At 41.0% G+C, this 18,003-nt stretch overlaps 2 protein-coding genes across 3 annotated transcripts; both read left to right on the top strand.

Annotated features, from left to right (window-relative positions):
- Window positions 1-567: 567 nt before the first annotated feature.
- On the top strand, window positions 568-5,831 carry LOC118429360. Its single transcript, XM_035839872.1, has 3 exons — window positions 568-1,070; window positions 3,179-3,331; window positions 4,262-5,831. The coding sequence occupies exons 1-3, from the start codon at window positions 944-946 to the stop codon at window positions 5,005-5,007; spliced, it is 1,026 nt and encodes a 341-aa protein (XP_035695765.1). The 5' UTR covers window positions 568-943; the 3' UTR covers window positions 5,008-5,831.
- A 3,037-nt stretch (window positions 5,832-8,868) lies between these two features.
- On the top strand, window positions 8,869-16,352 carry LOC118424249 (retinol dehydrogenase 14-like). Of its 2 annotated transcripts, none has more exons than XM_035832800.1 (6): window positions 8,869-8,999; window positions 10,401-10,547; window positions 12,985-13,176; window positions 13,819-14,097; window positions 14,772-14,988; window positions 15,592-16,352. In XM_035832800.1, the coding sequence occupies exons 1-6, from the start codon at window positions 8,930-8,932 to the stop codon at window positions 15,689-15,691; spliced, it is 1,005 nt and encodes a 334-aa protein (XP_035688693.1). In that variant the 5' UTR covers window positions 8,869-8,929; the 3' UTR covers window positions 15,692-16,352. The 2 variants fall into 2 exon arrangements, with proteins under 2 accessions (XP_035688693.1, XP_035688685.1); XM_035832792.1 differs by lacking the exon at window positions 8,869-8,999 and adding an exon at window positions 9,471-9,651.
- The last annotated feature ends 1,651 nt before the right edge of the window (window positions 16,353-18,003 follow it).

Genomic DNA, 18,003 nt, shown 5'->3' with positions numbered 1-18,003 from the left:
TTTGGCTACCTCGTTTAACTCTAGTTAACAGTTACATCTAAAGACGTACTGAATGAATGAATGAATGAATGAATGAATGAATGAATGAATGAATGAATGAATGAATGAATGAATGAATGAATGAATGAATGAATGAATGAATGAATGAATGGTTTATTTCCTGTAAAACCGTGCAGTCTAACAACTGAAATGCGTTTAAGGTTATATATATAAACATATTCAAATTTCACATGACACTTAAAAACACTCCGTTACCATAAGAGAAAGAGAAAAAGGGAACGACCGAACCTAACACTTAAGAAAGTTTTGGGGGAGGAGGTTGGTTTAAAGGACTACAACTTGCTAGCCGCCATGCTTGATAGAAACGCATGGGCAGACATTGTTAATGGCACCTCATATGAGGATGAACTGAAATGAACTGAACCATAATATATAAAATATTCCTTATTCATTCAAATGCAAGATAAATGTTAAACTTATTGATTATCATGATCAACATTTAACATATACTCCTAACAGTTGTACAGGAGTCTTCAAATCTGATTGTCCATGATAGCTTTAGGGTTATTGCCCTATAAAAATCGGTGCTCTATTGTCTTTTCTTATATTTTTTCTATTTCACCGAAGCTTGCGGTGATACGTGAATTGCCCTCTTCCCAGCCTAACTAAAATTGCGCCCCTAGCGGTCGGTCCTCCAAATGCCGCAGCCCTATGATGGGGTCATTAACCCCAGCCAGCGAGAGATTGTGTAAACACAGGCTACCCTCTTACTAGCCTGCCGACTGACCAAGTTACAAAATGTTTGATCAATATCAGAACACATGGCGTCTGCGCTAGGCGAAAGGCAAACACTGTAAGCTTATGTGGTTGGAGCATATCCCCATTTTTTTATCATCTGATAAGGTGTTTGTAAACCCTAGGAAGCTGAGCGCAGGAATTGACTATGTTTCGGCTTAGATCCTGGTTTTCGTCCCGGATTTTCAACGTTAATGTTTACAGCACTGACAGACGACAACAATCACGACCGCCATTTTGGGTCACCTGCGTGAACTTCGATGGGGCTGTTAGAGGTAAACCTTACCTTCCTCAGTTTTCGATCCAAACAAAGACCCCGTTGGTATCAGGTTTCGTGAACCTGGAGCCACTCAGGCACGGCATTGATTCATTTCTACGAATTCTTGTATGAACGGTCCAAGTTCTGCTTCAAGGTCGATTGACGTGAGGGTGGAGAGTTGTTGTACGCGTGTCACGGTGTGTGTGGTGGGGGTTGGGGGCATTATCTCCAAGCAATTCACTGGCTATCGGGGTTGTTTTGAGCGAACATGTATTTGTTGGTGTTTTTCTGGAGATCCGCTGAATATTCCTGGTAAGATTTGTCAAGATATTTGAAGTTATATGTGCGCTCTGTGACAGTGAATAGCTGACCTCCCCTGTCAACTACATGCCAACGTTTATGATTTATGCCTGCGGCTAAGTCGTAACCTGTCAATTACGGCTAGGCGGTATGACCGGTACGGCATAGTATGTACAAAGGCCCACGAGTACAACGTGGAGCCTAATTCCCTTTACTGTATGTATAGTTGATATATGATGATGATGTTGGTATAGTTACAGTATTAGCATATTCCAATGGAGTAACTACTTATATTTCAAGAGAGTGTTCAGCAGAAATCGAATGTAGACAAGGGAAAACGTGGGGAAATCATTATTATTTTGATGCGCCCCTGTTAAATACATCAAAAGTATCAAGTCTATTTTATGCCGATGACCTTGTCCTACTATCAACGAGCCAAAATGGCCTCCAAAATGCAATTAACGCACTAGGTCGTTACTGCAACAAATGGAAACTATCAGTGAACCTAAATAAGACAAAAGTAATTGTATTTAACAAAAAGGGTCATATGTTCTCAAATTTCAAATTCCATTTACTAAACAAAAGCATAGAGATAGTTTCCTCACACTGCTATTTAGGAGTGGTGTTTACAGCCGGGTGCAATTTCACAACAGCGATTAAAAAAACTTTACAAAAGAAAGCTCTAAGAGCTCTGTTCAGCATTAAAACAACCCTAGGAGATACCAACCCTCTCATTTCAGTATATTGTAAACTATTTGATGCCTGCGTTGTCCCAATATTGACTTATGGTGCAGAAGTATGGGGCAAGAGTGGATTGAACGACAAGTCACCAATTGAACAACTTCATCTTAAGTTTTGTAAATGGATGTTAGGTGTAAGAAAAAACTCGAGTAATCTAGCAACAAGAGCAGAATTGGGCAGGTATCCCCTGTGGATTGAAGTATATACTAGATTATATTCATATATTACAAAAGATTAGTTAAAGAAGTTCCAACAAATAGCCTACAATTTGAAGCCTTCCTTGTACAACAGGACTTGCACAGACGTAAGCTACCATGCTGGCTATCCAATGTTAGTAAAATCCTGGAGGAGTCAGGGTTTGCGTACCTATTGCTTAATTAACAGTGATCACAACACATCGTTGGCTCAGGCTGAAATAAAACAAAGACTGGAAGACACCTGTCTTCAAAACTTTTACTCAGAAATTAACTCCCCTGGTATTAAAGAAAACCAAGGGAATAAATTAAGAACCTACAGAAAATTCAAGTATACATATGAAAGAGAAAAATACCTTGATATAACAAATTTTAGCTATCGCCGAGCCATGACTAAACTAAGGATCAGTGATCATCCTGTACAAATTGAAGCTGGTAGATACACCCGAACTCCTCCAAATGATAGATTATGTATGTTTTGTGTCGTTCGTCTTCACATGTTGAGGGAAGAAGCATGTAGAAATATAGTCGTAAGTAGAACATAGAATAGCTTACTTATCAGACTCTTTGTATGCGACTTACTGCATTTAGCCCTAGGAGGGCATGAATATGCAATAAACTTCATTGTCATTGTCATTATTTCAGTTGGTAGCAAAGTGACATTGTTTTCCTGACTATATATATCTGCTCACAAGGCGGCAAAGACACTGATTTAGCAATTGAGAAAATGCAAATAAAACGTATCATAATGAGCCTAAATGAATTTCTCCCATCCGCCACTTTGACTAGACAATCCAAAAAAATTATCAATTTTTTCCCCTGAAAAGGCCAAGACGGCAAGTACCTAAGATCGCTTATCTAGACTCTTTTCTCCGCTGATACTACTTAGGTCGTTCTTCAGAATCAAGGGATGTCAACATGTCATTTCCGGTTCAAACAACGTCATTTCCGCCCCAACCATCAGTGAAGACATCTTTCGATGAGAAATACCGAACCATCTCCGCAACGTTCAGTCCACAACCATGGGACTTCGACCACACAGGTAACAAAATACCTTTGATGTAATACCTTGCGAGTGACGGACATCAAATATATAAAAGCACAAATATATTTTCTTCTTGTCTAAAATATTGTTTGGTTGATTGGTTAGATTTTGATTGTAGCTTATTTAGCTGCATGTAGCTTCATTAGTTTAAGCATTCGATGTTCATATGGGGTTTGTATGTATGTATACATATAGAAAACAAATGTTTTATACATTCTGAATGCTTACACAATCTAGATCAAAGTTGATCTGTAATCTAAAAAATGAATATTAGGCTACCCCAAAGTTATGAATGTCCAAATCCAGTCTTTGTCCAATAATCGAGCAACCCACTGCTTCTGTGACGTCACGTTATGCAGATAGTATATGTGACTCGGTCAGCAGTGGATCATCAGTTGCAGAAAGCCTATGTCGCCCTCCGTCTCTGTCGAGGGATGGTTGTAAAGTCTTGTACGACATGGCGTCACAGAAGCAGTCGATTGCGCATTCCCTTCTTTTCTTCAAGTTGAAAGGCGTGACTTAGTGATGGCGCCCTCAAGTGTGCAAAGTTATATCATCTCCACCACTATACGTACAAAAGACATAACGTAACATAGGTAAAATGCAATATTGTAACGGAATATAGACTCTACATGTAACAGAATGAAATGAAATGATGCGCATAGATAAGGCAATACGTGACAAAAAGTCATTCAGTGGAGGAACTTCTACCCCCTACCCAAGGAATAAAAGACGAATTTTAGGCAAACATTCCTTCACAGATATTGGAGTTGGACGGTGGAAAATTTGGGCAAGTCTAGTTTTATTATTGCAAATTACAGAACAGGTTCGATTCAGAACGGCTATCTACCAACACAGATGAACTTCGTAGTTACTGAAATGTTTATATATGTCTTTAAAGTATTTCCTGTTCATCATACATCGCAGGTGCCGTCCCAATCTGGAGAGTTGTGTGCTACACCAATATGCAATGGGCGGATATGCATCGTCACTGGTTTACGCCTCCACAAGACGAACCGCCGTTTGTAGACCTGTTCTTTGGACGAAGCCTCTCTATTGAGTTTACTCCCTCATTCCACAACGAAATTGTCCCCGGTTGTTCCATACCTTACACCTTGAGTATCAGTAAGATAGGGAAGACGTCCATGGTCTTCAAGCTGAAGATTCTTGACGCCAACGGTAAAGACGTCATAGCGGAAGATTATAGGCACTGTCAAAGTGTATCGTCCAAGACGCACCGCTCCCAGCCATGGGCAGCTTGGGTGTCTCAGCGATATCCCGACTTGTGTGCAGCTCCTCCGGTACCCATTGTGGAACCGTACGGACACATCACGGCAGAGCCAACGTTTACGTACAGCGTGAAAGTCGCTCCGAGCGACATGGATTTGTACCGACACGCCCCTTTCTATCAGTACGTGCGCTACTGCTGCGATTGTGCCTTCCATGGAGCGGAGCAGGGTGCGTATTCGATCATCACAGGAGACGCCGCTCGCTACCGGGTCAAACGTGTGGAGACACTCCACCAAGGACAGGCTAAAGCAGGAGATGTGCTGACTGTGCAGTCTTGGGAAGACCCAGAACACCCTGAGGTCATCAGATTCCAAATAAAAAGAGGAGTAGACAACATAACGCAGTGTTTGCTGCAGTTTTTTAATGCAACTAGCAAGATGTAAAGAGATTGGCACACTCTTGTAACATCCAATCAGAGAATCGCCTAAATGTTGGCTTACAGTTGGTTAAAGGCGACGCACACCAAAGTGGACGCGTCAGCCAGGTTTTAGCATATACTAGATTTAGTTGACTCCCCAAGGATATTGTTTATTTCGCGGGTGGGACTGCATTGTTCTAGTTTTTTAACCAGTAATGCATATAATCCTATAGGAAGGTGTAGGAAAATAGGTGCTATTATCTCAAGATGAAAAACCGAAAAGAATAAAAAGCCTCAAATACTATTCTGTTTTGTCAACTACCAACAAATGCATTTCAAGGAAATTTTTCAACGGGCAGTCTGCGTATTCTGTAAACTTTGTATTCAGTGATCAGTTACAACCTAAAAATGATTTGATGTTTCTAAACTAACAAATCCAGATAGCTAGATGATGAACCTTTGATTGGCTTACAGTTGGTTAAAGGCCACGCCCACCAAAGTGGACGCGTCAGCCAGGTTTTAGCATATACTAGATTTAGTTGACTCCCCAAGGATATTGTTTATTTCGCGGGTGGGACTGCATTGTTCTAGTTTTTTAACCAGTAATGCATATAATCCTATAGGAAGGTGTAGGAAAATAGGTGCTATTATCTCAAGATGAAAAACCGAAAAGAATAAAAAGCCTCAAATACTATTCTGTTTTGTCAACTACCAACAAATGCATTTCAAGGAAATTTTTCAACGGGCAGTCTGCGTATTCTGTAAACTTTGTATTCAGTGATCAGTTACAACCTAAAAATGATTTGATGTTTCTAAACTAACAAATCCAGATAGCTAGATGATGAACCTTTGAATATCATCTTCCACTACCTGTAATATCTTACAGTCATGTATACAGATACCCCCAATGTTTGAGGCTTATGATTAGCTTTTATTACTGATATACTGATACTGATTACTGATTTGGTTTCTATTTTTGTGTAAGTCCAAATGTGAGTGTACTTTAGGGCGTAGTCAATGTTACGAAGGTTTAATGTGATGATTAGAAATATAGAAATTTATTGTATGACTAAATTCTGGCTAACTCTACCAGCCTACCACACTAGTGTCACTTTGTGCACCTCTTGAATAGAGAAATGAATGACTTTTTGGCTGTGATGTCATTTTTGTCGCATCAATTCTTGTTACAACTTTTATGGTGTCCATCTTGAAAATCTATATATCTTGTATTCTTATAAGAGGGTCTGCATGGAGGGTCCCGACAACGATCTGAATTCAGAAGTATTACGCTAAATCAAGGAAGGCGATTACGCTAAATGTGGTCGCCTCGCTACAAATTACGTGGATGTTTTTTTTCTAAGAGTTACGGGAAATAAAAATTGGCTGCCTACGCCTTACGGAAAAGAGGATGCAGACTCTCTTAGGGACCGTACGATATTTATCGGGGGGGGGGGAGGGCTGGTGCATTGGAAGTCGGATCAAAAAAAATTTTGATGGCCCTCCCCCCATCTCAAAAAAATTTAACGTGACCCTCCCCCTCCACCTAAAAAAAATCAACATGACCCTCCCCCCCGACAGGCATAATTAAACAGGTAGAAAAACAACCGATAAAATGATCTTAATATAGACGTCAGGACACAAGGGCCCAGTGTTCTCGCCAGGATCTTTTCACAGCGTCGGGCAGGGGTCTGGGGGCATGCTCCCCTGGGAAAATTTGGATTTTCAAACCCTCTAAAACAGAATTTCCTGCAATTTGAGCGGAAAATTATGCCCTTAAGATTGGATGCCGGTTGCCTTTTTTACTCCCGTTTTTCAGTAATCGACGTCCGCCCTCTCCCCAAAAATACGTTATAACTATAAGCTCGGGGAATCAGCAGTCCGTGATCTGGCCCGGGTATTATTTGTCCAGTCATTTCTATATGAAAATTTTGGGGTTTTGATGCTTCCAAACAGGGCTCTAGCCAGTAAGTTCGTCAGCCCATGGAAAAATCCTGCCAATTTTTTCCGGCATTGAATGCCTACCTCGTGCGATCGATGTTGCGCCCTCCCGCATCAAATGCTAGTAGTTTTTCCAGAGGATAGAATAAACGGCGCCATCACACCTTGTGTTTTTTTTTTTATTTTGCCTGAGGATTTTACTCAAATTTATCAATTATCGAATCGGTCGGGCTTTACAAGGCCGCGCCGTCATTTTCCACGAGCGTGCGTTTGTTTCGTGCGACCTCAGGTAACCCCGTTTTCGGCGTGAAATCTTTGGCTCACCGCTGGATTTCTTTTTACATAGAGTAGAGTAGACCAAGAACGTTATACATTATACGAAGGAGGGCGATCTGCCGCATCTTTGGCAGTGATCAGTGCCGGCGTAGTCTTGAAGGAGTAGCCAGAAAAGACGTGCTGGGCGCTGCGATCGACAGTCCGTCTGGGGAGGGGGGCGTGCCGCACCATGTGCTACGGACGCCAATGCCAGTGCACAGCCGACTCGATCGACACTTGACAACAATATTGCGGCCCCTTTTTCTGCCGCAAATTTTGTCTTTTTGAAAAAAAAAGAAATGTTTTAAATAAAAAATAAAGTGTATAGTTTTGGATTCTTCACATATTTACCGTGCACCGCTTTTTTTAACTTAAATATTTTGGGAAACTCAGCCGAGCCGAGTGCGTCTTTCCAGAAAAAAATAAGTCCGTAGACGGAATGACGTATGCCTGGCGGGAACACTGGTCCAGGGCAGCGCCACTTTGGGGGGCCTAGGGGGGCAAAGCCCTCCGGAAGCTCTTGCATTCAGAAGGCTTATTTTATCAGTTTTAGGGCCATGTGAAGATATCAAAACAAAAAGAGTATAAACAATTCTTTAAAAAAAAATTACATGGCCCTCCCCCCTATCTAAAAAAAAATTAACATGGCCCTCCCCCCACCTCAAAAAAAATTAACATGGCCCTCCCCCCCTAACGCACCAGCCCTCCCCCCCTGATAAATATCGTACAGTCCCTTATAGCGTCGTGTGATACATGAAGCTGAAGTTCCAATGAACACCGCCAGAGGGTGTAAAAGTTCAGTCTCTCGGTGGTATCTCAAGACATATGAAATTCATGGACTGAGAGACGTCAGCCTCCCTTGCTGCAAAATTTCTCGTCGTTTTAACCTTAATCTATTGCGGCATAGATAAGACCGTAGCCCACGCACAAATTAATCCATGTTGATTTGATTGCATGGACATCTTCGACTATGCGCTGGAAACCCCAAAATGACTAGCCTCCTTAGCAGAATCTCTGGGCCTTTTCCGTCTTTTTTTTGCTCATAATACACGTCTGGTGGCCATTTGAATTTCATTCTGTACTGGGTTACTTGAACTGCCAAAAAGAAATGGCCAGCAAACGTGTATTTTGAGTCCTGAAAACGACGAAAAAAGACAGCCTGCTATGGAGACCGAAAATGATGCGACCCCGCGAATAAAAATAGTCTGTCTAAAGTTGCCTTCAGTATAAAATCTTTGAGGTTTAACATATAGTATGGTACGGTGGTATAAACTTCTAAACACGCACACACAGTATAGTATACTGAACAATAAATTCTCAATTGTTGTGTTCTTTCATATATTCCTCTTTAACCGTGGAATTCACTGTGTCATTCTACGACATTTAGTATCGGTCGTTCCATATTCTTTTTTGGAATCTACAGTTTATATTTGCTCATTTTGCAGCTGAATTTTACGATGTATCATAATTGAAAACCTTTTTGGGAAACGGTCGAAAATTGATGCGTGCACTGATGTCATCAAAATAATCGAATTAACATTACCTTATCAGCAGGCTAGATAAAAACAATTGATACTCCACAGATTCGCCGACCTTTCTGATCATTTACTCATGCTTGAGTTAACGCCGAGGGCAATGGTTGGTCACAGAGGGCGCCTGGGGCAAAATCGTCCCCTTCTAATCTTTTGGACGACATGGCGATAGCTGACCTGGCGGAAAAGACTCAATACCGTGTTCTAACTCTATGGGCGGGCATGGTAGCCGGTATGTTTATAACCCTATCACCTACCAGTTATAACATTTATATGTGTTACTGCCAAGTTACTAATTTGAATTAAAGTGGGATTCTAGGGTGATGAATTATATGCATTTGAAATACAACAGTTTTATCAAACGACTATTTCGTAACCGGGTGACCTGGATAGGATAACGTTAACGTAGACTGTTTCAAGGGCCAATACAGGCCAACTCTTCGGCTGAAGGGCCAACATGCCCCCGAAGAAATTCAACAACAGGCCCCCTGATTTAGACCGAGGAGAAAAGCTCCTTGTTTAGACCAAGTTTTGTATAGACCCAGATAGAAACGATAGACAATATTCGGATCGGTGTCTTTGTTGATTTTTAAAACCTGACTCACTCGACTTTCCACAACATACACCGAAATTTTCAATTCACAACACAGAGCCGGTTAAACTTAATCGGCTCAAACTGAGACCACACGAAACAGGAAAGGGGGTGTGTCGAGCCGCCTGAGTCATGATTATTCAGATCGCTAGAGGTCGACCGTGCATACCACTTACAAAAGAATGCATGTAAATGACGCACACAAAGATGGCGTCTGACAATGCTTCCGCTGGTGTTTTCGTCCAATTTGTACTCAACAACTTTCCTATCGTAGTGTTTGCAGTATTCGTAGGTGAGTTCTAACATAGTGTAAGAGGTTTTAGTTCCTAACAGGTAGTCTGCGTTCTAGTTCTCTTCGCTTCTGCCCTCGTAATCTCGTAATTTTGTGCCTGACTCGGTTTTTCGCCTGGGGTGTCACGCCCGAACTAGTTTGTTTATACCCTGAACATGCCGTGTGCATGGCTTCTGAATGACAGCAATCTAAGACTTAGATGTTTGTAGACGTTTGGGTGACTTACACTGGTACAGTAGCGACCGGTAACCAACGTCAACGGTATTTTAAAACCACCTAGTCTACTAAATCAAATGCCTACTAGAATTTTCTAGCTGCATATTTTCTCATTACTGTCAAATACGTGAGTCAAGTAAATTGAAACCGACCCCGTAAAATTCTTGCGCTAATGAAGTGAGCGGGTGGGCGGTCAACACTCACACCGTGACCGTAGAGGTACAGACGAGATGGTAAGTTGCACACTACAATACTGACAATGGAAAAGTTGTAACGTGAAAAAGAACAACGGAAACGGGACAAAGCATTGAATAGTATATGGGGCGAAAACGCCCACATACCGTTTCGACCCAACAACAATGTATACCTTTTTATATTTTCATTTTATTTTACTTCGATCATACGCAAAAGAGAAATTTTGTATTATGTCTATCCTAGTCAAAAATGAGCACCTCTTCCCCAACCCTCAATGATGATTTCTGACTCGTCCCTAAGAATGTACAACGTCTGTTTTCTTTCAAAATTCCTACTAGGCGTTGGTTACTTCTTCTGGAAGCGGTACAGTGATAACGGTGACGGTGGGTATAAGAGCGGAGAACGTCTCGATGGGAAAACGGTCATCATCACAGGAGCGAACAAAGGCACTGGAAAAGAGACAGCACGTGCTTTGGCAGCCAAAGGTATCGTTCGTCTCTCAGTGGAATCATAAGGCCATGTTCATTTAATTATATGGATAACATACACACGCGCATACTTTTTTTTACCGTTTCCAAAAAATAGAATAAAAAGTCTTCAACCATACTGTGAGTCGTGCAAAGCAGCTTCAAAATATGCAAATATATGGCGTGGATTGCAAAAACAAATATCTATCGGAAAACGTATACTAATGTCAGAGAATATTCCAAGGTCAAAGATGTGAAAGAACGAAAATGAAGAATCTATCGTTTGGTATACCATATTCTGTGTTTTCAGTCATATGTTCAACCTTCCAGACCACTCTAATTTCATAATGAGTACAACTTTCTTTGTCAAACTTTTTTTATTCGCACGCTCGCATCAGTTTTTGGGTTCCCTTGGGACGTCATCCAAATAATCAAATCAACATGGCCAAACTTGCCAAATCAAAACAGCTGATAACGCGAAAAGGGCAGATATATAGTGTATCGGACTACCGGTTAAGTCCTACGTAAAGCCTGGTTCGGGGGCCTAAATTTAGCGGAAAGCGAAGCTAGCCAGGCTGTTTGAATCTAACGAAATGCTGCCTTTCTGAATTTGGTGCAGAACGTTGACTAATCCAGTTTTGCTAGTCACCTTTATCCGCGAGGTTACCTATATCCGATGTTTCAAAAAAAGAGATATTTAGGGATATCAATTCGACGGACGGAGCATTATATGGTGTCAATCTGTAATTTGTATTTTGAAAATATTATTTGAAACCACGTACCGTCCGTCGACTAAGCTGGTGTGTTACGCCGAACGGTGGTTATACCGGCTATATAGATACAGATACTGACTTCACATCTCTAAATACACTGTTTTTAAAAACAGCGGATATAGTTTACCCCAAGGATAACGGTACGTGAACTAGCGTTTAACTCTTGTTCATGTGAGATTTTTAAATTCAAGGCCAGGTCGGTTTTTGTTTGTATAGGGAGGGGGTGGATAGAACAGGTGTTCTTTTATGTAGTAGTAACAGTGTTTGGCGACCGCCCTTTGTATGACTTCTGTTTCTGTCCACAATTTACGGTATGCATATATTTGCCTACATACCGTTTGACTTTTGTTTAACATTCTAGTACCTAATTTTCAGTCTCAGCGTTTTATGAAATATTTGCGGAACTGAAATGGGACCCCTCGAAAAACAGACTCAAGTAACGTTAGTTCACCTTTACCCGTGGGGTAGCTTATATCCGTGGCATTTAAAAACAGAGTGCTTAGGGATATCAGGTCGACGGACGGTGGTTTCAAACTGCAATGTTTTGAAACTACGGCAAGTTGAACCCGCCGTCCGTCCGTCGACTTGACATCCCTACATACCCCTTTTTTTCAAAGGATGTAGGCTACCCAGTGGATAAAAGTGACCTAGAGTTAGTACTTATATGTATTCATAAGCGTTTTTCAAGGCCACTTGAATCCTATATTCATCCTATCATATCGTGTCCATTCCATCGGCGTTTTGAAAAAAAAAAGTATTTCGCTTGTTTCCTACCAGTTGTATTGTCGTATCGTACGACGTACATAACGTTCATGAAAGTTCCTCAAATAAAAGTAAAATTATTCGCATTTTCACATATCCGCAATTCTGATATTGTAACGACCGGCATTACAAAAATATCGAATCATAGTTGACTATTAGCTACGTCTTCAACATATTGACATATTGCAATATAGATGTATGATCAAGGAGGTTATATCCTCCTTTGTATGATGGAGACCGTGTGAAACCAAAGTAAACATTTTTTCCTTTTAATTCCACGTCCATAATAGTCATCATTAAGCTAACATACACGCAAGCATTTGCAGCAAATTATATACCCTTCTCCTGTTACATTTAACATGACAACGGAAACTAGCACAGCGGTTCGCAAAGAAGCAATCGGGTCTTAATCATGGTGATTTTCAGTAATTGACCCACTGTGCTGTGCTCCGAAATGTTTGATATGACGCCACTTACAGTCATAATTGAATCAACTTGCAACAAAAGTGAGTCTGAAGAATGATTTTTTGATGGCGGAATGTTCAATAACAGGAGAAGGGTGTATATTTGGCTAAATGCTTACGTGTATGTTACTTAAATAATACTATCATAATCAGTCCCATAGCTTTTTAATCAGTCGTAGGGGCAGCACAACATTTGCATACCGATACTGGCTCGACAGGCAGTTATTCCCCTGGCGGCGCCTATCTCCTCTCCCGGGCATGGTGAATTATGTAAATCACCGTATGGCTGATGCGAGACGGAGGTTCACCAGGCTTCCATCCGGGTGATTTGTAGTGAATTACCAACTCCCGACAGAATGGAAACAACTATCATAATAGTGGAATATTAAAGGAAAATATTGTACTTTAATTTCATACGGTCAAACAAAACAATCGCTTTTTCCACGCACCGTCCAGGGGCCCGAGTCATCCTGGCTTGCAGGGACATCACGAAAGCGGATGCAGCTGCCAGCGACATCCGGCAAACCACCGGAAACGGAAATGTCGTCGTGGAGGAGTTAAACTTGGCATCTCTCGCCTCCATTCGCAAGTTCGCCGCAAAAATCAAGAAGAGAGAAACGAGCCTGGACATTCTGATAAACAATGCAGGTTTGAAACTGTAGATATTTTTTTTTTACAATCAAAGTAACACAGCACAGGCGATTAGCACACCAAGAAGGCCAACTGGTTCATATAAGGCAAAACTGTCTTTCCTACCACCCCTGGAATAAGTTTTGTAAATTTTCATAGGTACCAGGGGGGTTAAGTAGAATCCTGAATGCTTTTTTTATGCGCACAGGACTTGTGATTACTTTATCATACACAGTGACGTAGGGTACATTTTTACGTCCTTTAAATAACACTCACTTCTGTTTAGGGCCCTTTATCTGTCACTTCGTAAAATATCGCTACGTGTTTTTATTGCATTTGTTGGCCTTTGTATGTGTAGATATAAAATAGACCTTAGATGTTTTCAAATCCCCGAAAGGAGTCTCAGATCTAGCGACCGTCTCTCACAGGAAATACTTCTGAAGCAGAAAAGCCGGGCCGTGTATAGGAATAAAGGATATCCCTCTAGATTTAAGGGCTTAAAGGTATTATTGCGCCAATGATAATAAAAAATCCTAACACTGCATATTTTCAATGCGCGCGAACTCGAGGCATAGTAATTCGCCATCCTAAAATATTAACAGCATATACGCATTTCGTGTTAATAATTACATTTTTGTGAATTTCCAAACCTCGTTCCAGCCGTAAGTGCTTGTTCAAAATGGGTTACCGAAGACGGATTTGACAGACAGTTTGCCACGAATCACCTGGGTCACTTCCTACTGACCAACTTACTACTGGACCTACTGAAGACGTCTGCTCCCAGCAGGGTCATCATCGTCTCTGCCGTCTTGTACAAGAGAGGAAAGATCAACTTTGACGACATCAACGGCGAGAAGTCGTACAGTCCGCACGGGGCGTACTGTCAGTCCATGTTAGCAAGCGTTCTGTTCATGAGAGAGTTGGCCAGGAGGCTAGAAGGTACGCGGAAAACGTCCAATTTCATTACGTCGATGAAGGTTATAATAGACATCCAGGTATCCACTATCTGTCGTCAGTGATACTGACGGCGGATCCTGGATACTAGTACTATCTGAAACGTCTGTTTCCGAAATTATATCCAGTTGCTTGAGGAACGGCTTTTTGACGCATTCAATTTTATTGTTTTCTTTTAATGACATCTAAATTGGGCTGTGTATACAGTTAACCATAGTCAGACGACGGTACCATTACCCTTTATGTATCTTATGCAAAGAGCATGAATTGATCACAACTGGGACCCAAAAGACCCAATTTGCATCATTTCAAACTTGTGTCTGTGTGTGTGTGTGTGTGTGTCTGTTCGTCTGTCTGTCTGTCAATGCGATAACTATTGAATGCATGATATTGATAAGATCTCGAGATTTGGTTTTGATATTTCGCGAATTCGTGATCTGGGCAAGATCTTTGGTTGGTATACAGCTCTTGTGGTTGGCGGAAAATGTATGGGCTCTCAGTTTTTAACTGCCTTTCAGTTGCAGCCTTCGAAAGAGGAAGTCAAGAAGAGATGAACGGATTGTCATGACTGTTGAACTCTGGGTAACGTTGATAAAGACAAACGTAATGGTATGATGATTATGCAAATTAGACTCTGTTTTGAATTTGACAACCGTTAGGTACTGGTGTCACGGCTAACGCCCTCCATCCGGGAGTCGTCAGTACCGAGCTGTCCCGTAACTTCTCCACAACTCTGGGCTGGATAATGCTGCTACTTGGTCCCTTCTTCACGGCCTGGGTCTACCTGTTCGCCAAGACCGCCAAACAAGGAGCACAAACCACTGTAAGACTCGCCGTGGACAAGGAACTAGAGACGACGTCCGGTGCTTACTTCAGGTGAGGCTGTTTTACGACATTACCGTTATTTTACTATAGTTAGTTTTACGATAACGCCACTTGTAGTTTGTGATACTGTGCGCTTCGTTAAAATTCTCGTTCATCATTCTCAGTGTCCACTCGACAGGAATTGTGGGTCATGTGTCAAAGGTCAAGGCCCCCGCCTTGTAAACAGTTCTTGAACGTCTCGACCATTGTGGTGATTTGCACAACATTGTCCTGACGTGTTTTTTAAATGTCTCAGGCGCCCTTACCTTTGACATGTTCCCCACAATTCCTGTCGCCGCGCATGCGTGCTTGGGGGTTTGAACGACCTGAAAATCATGGCATTGTTCTTTGTTAATTACGTTTTCATCTCAATATTGTCGTCCGCCCTTTCATGGATATTACTTGAACAAAAGAAAATCCGCGTTCGTTTTAGTTGTATCTATAATACATGTATTGTATTGTATTGTTTACAATCTGAATAAAGCCTAGGTCAAATTATCTGATACTGATACTGTAACTGTAACGAAAAATAGAGAAGCCTTTGCATGGCTGAAAACTGAGAAAATTGCCGACCGTTTAATTAATGATATTTTCTTCATTTCTCTTCCTCCTTAGTGACTGCAAGCCACATGAATTAGCTCCGGTTGGCAAGGATGACGTCACAGCCAGGAAACTCTGGCATGTCAGCGAAGAAATGGTCGGACTGACCGGCTAACCTACTCTTACAATTAGATGATCAGTGAACATTGAATTTCGTACAATGGTATATACAAGAGTACGAAATATGTACAAGAAACCAAAGAATAATGAGAAATAAAGATAGATATGCATAGGTATAAAGCTGTAGAAATATTCAGAAAAAAGCGCAACAAGTTGAAGTATAATAGTCTGACTTCTCCATAGAGAGTGTATGTCATTTGCCATAGAGCATCAGCCTTTCTGATTTTACGTAATGCTTAGCCGGGCTGCTCTAATACGTAGTTTTTTCCCGGAATTGGGAAACAAGTTTGTAATGACTAGTAGTTTACTTAAAACTGTATGATGCTGTTTAAATACACTTTTCAGGTCCCTTCTACGAGGTAATTTCAGAATTGTTGCCACAATTTCAGCTTTTACAACTTAAGAGATCGCCAAAAAATTTCATTTTTACAAAAATCGCAAAACTTACTCAGTATGTAGAACGTTGGACAGTTTATAAACAATTGTTTTTAAAGAAGAAGTTGAACCTAATAACAGCAAATGTAGCATCATAGTTGATTAGACATTCATGAGATTCATGTACTTCATTACTTTACTCTTACTTTGAAACTGTACCTACAATTAGCCCTCGGGTGTGATTTTTCAAATAAAAGATTCTTTTATCATCGTCCACGAAAGGCATGAATAGATGGCTGGCTTTTTAAGAGTCAAGGATGGTCCTAAAAATTAGGTATTTGGTCTTAAGTATTTTTTTTAGAATTTCGGTGCATGCGCATGAGCGCCTAAATGTACATGCCAAGCAGGAAAGCAGGTTAAATGCCCTCCACATGAGGTGTATTCGTCGCGTCCTGATCATATCATGGAAGGACAAAGTCACCAATGCCGAAGTGCTGTCTGGTACTGGCCTCCCAACCATGTTCACCCTCCTCAGACTACGCTGGCTATGACATATGATTATTAAACTGTCTGTGACTGTCCATATCATCGGCAGAATATATATCATATTGTTCCAACTGACGCGGCGGAAACCATAAAAACGTTACTGAGTACCTACGGTCACAGATCAGAGTATACGTACATGTACTCACGGTCACTTGTTCTCACTTGGTTTCGTTCTTTTGAGACGCTGATTTTGCTGTTGAGGCGTACAGGATTGAGTTTTACATTTGGCAGTAATAGGTAGGTCATCTTTTAAGTAAGTATTTGGTTTAAATCGATGTAATGTGTTCTGTATGTGATATAAACACAATTTCACACACAACAAAAACAACACAACAGACATAAACCATAATTACGTCACAGAGTATGTTATCTACGGTCACTTGTTTATTTTCGAATGAGTACAATGTGTATAGGCTAGCACAATAAGAATACAAAAGACACAACAAATTTTCATCAAGAACACGCATTTTTTATTAGCGTCTACGGACTTGTACACAGACCTTCTATTAACCTTAGTTTGTATCTGTTGAACATTTAGATCAGTTACGTGCTTCTTATCCAGATCTTCTTCTCTTTCTCTTGAAGCTTCTCAACATCAAATCAGACTCAAACCCATCTAACATTCTGTTATAGATGGTTACGATACCTCTTACGAAGATCTTCTCTTCTTTATGCCACTTCTCAACACCAGATAGGCCTTAGAAGCACATATAATCATAAGTTTCTATATAGTTAAAGCTATACATTATTACAATACTTCTTGGCCAAACCTTCTTCTTTATTGAATATTTTCCACTGTCATACAACACCAAAATTTGCTTACTTCGAATTTTCAGTCCCGCTTCCGTCCACCTTCTTAAGGAGTGATGATTCAGTTACTCTGATCACGTGACTTAGCGACACGTGACTCGAGTAACGAATCATAAATGCCTGGCAGGCGATATCGGCCCCCGTCTCTGTTGAGTGTCGGCTGGTGTGCTGTTATGTAGATGGCCTCCTTTAACCCCCCCCCCCCCCCCCCCATCGTGATCAGAGTAACTGAATTATCACTCCTGAAGAAGGTCGACGGAAGTGCGACAGAGATTTCATGCTAAATCTTCTTCTTGTAGTTTCCCAACAACAGATCGGACTCAAACACATCTTTCTATTTGATTGAAGTTATAGATACAATAGTTACAATACCTCTTATCAAGATCTTGTCTTCTTTATGCAGCTTCTCAACACCAGATCAGCCTTAAAAGCACTTCTAAGTCTCTACAGGATATATACTGAGTTTCTGCATGATAGAAATCCACTAGTACATGTACAAACAGCAAATTAGTCACTTGCTTTTTATTATAAGATTTTTCCTTCTACGTGCGGCTTCTGAGCCTCGTACATACGTCA

Source organism: Branchiostoma floridae, chromosome 1 (genome assembly GCF_000003815.2).
Source record: "Branchiostoma floridae strain S238N-H82 chromosome 1, Bfl_VNyyK, whole genome shotgun sequence".
NCBI classification, from domain to species: Eukaryota; Metazoa; Chordata; class Leptocardii; order Amphioxiformes; family Branchiostomatidae; genus Branchiostoma; species Branchiostoma floridae.
The sequence above is the reverse complement of the archived record's forward strand: the minus strand, read 5'-3'. Positions and strand labels throughout refer to the sequence as shown.

Coding starts and splice junctions, on each gene's coding strand:
- LOC118424249 (XM_035832792.1), top strand. CDS start 9,552: ATGACGCACACAAAGATGGCGTCTGACAATGCTTCCGCTGGTGTTTTC. Junction 9,652..10,400: donor AGTGTTTGCAGTATTCGTAG/GTGAGTTCTAAC, acceptor AATTCCTACTAG/GCGTTGGTTACTTCTTCTGG. Junction 14,098..14,771: donor GTTGGCCAGGAGGCTAGAAG/GTACGCGGAAAA, acceptor GACAACCGTTAG/GTACTGGTGTCACGGCTAAC.
- LOC118429360 (XM_035839872.1), top strand. CDS start 944: ATGTTTCGGCTTAGATCCTGGTTTTCGTCCCGGATTTTCAACGTTAAT. Junction 1,071..3,178: donor CTTCGATGGGGCTGTTAGAG/GTAAACCTTACC, acceptor GATACTACTTAG/GTCGTTCTTCAGAATCAAGG. Junction 3,332..4,261: donor ATGGGACTTCGACCACACAG/GTAACAAAATAC, acceptor CATACATCGCAG/GTGCCGTCCCAATCTGGAGA.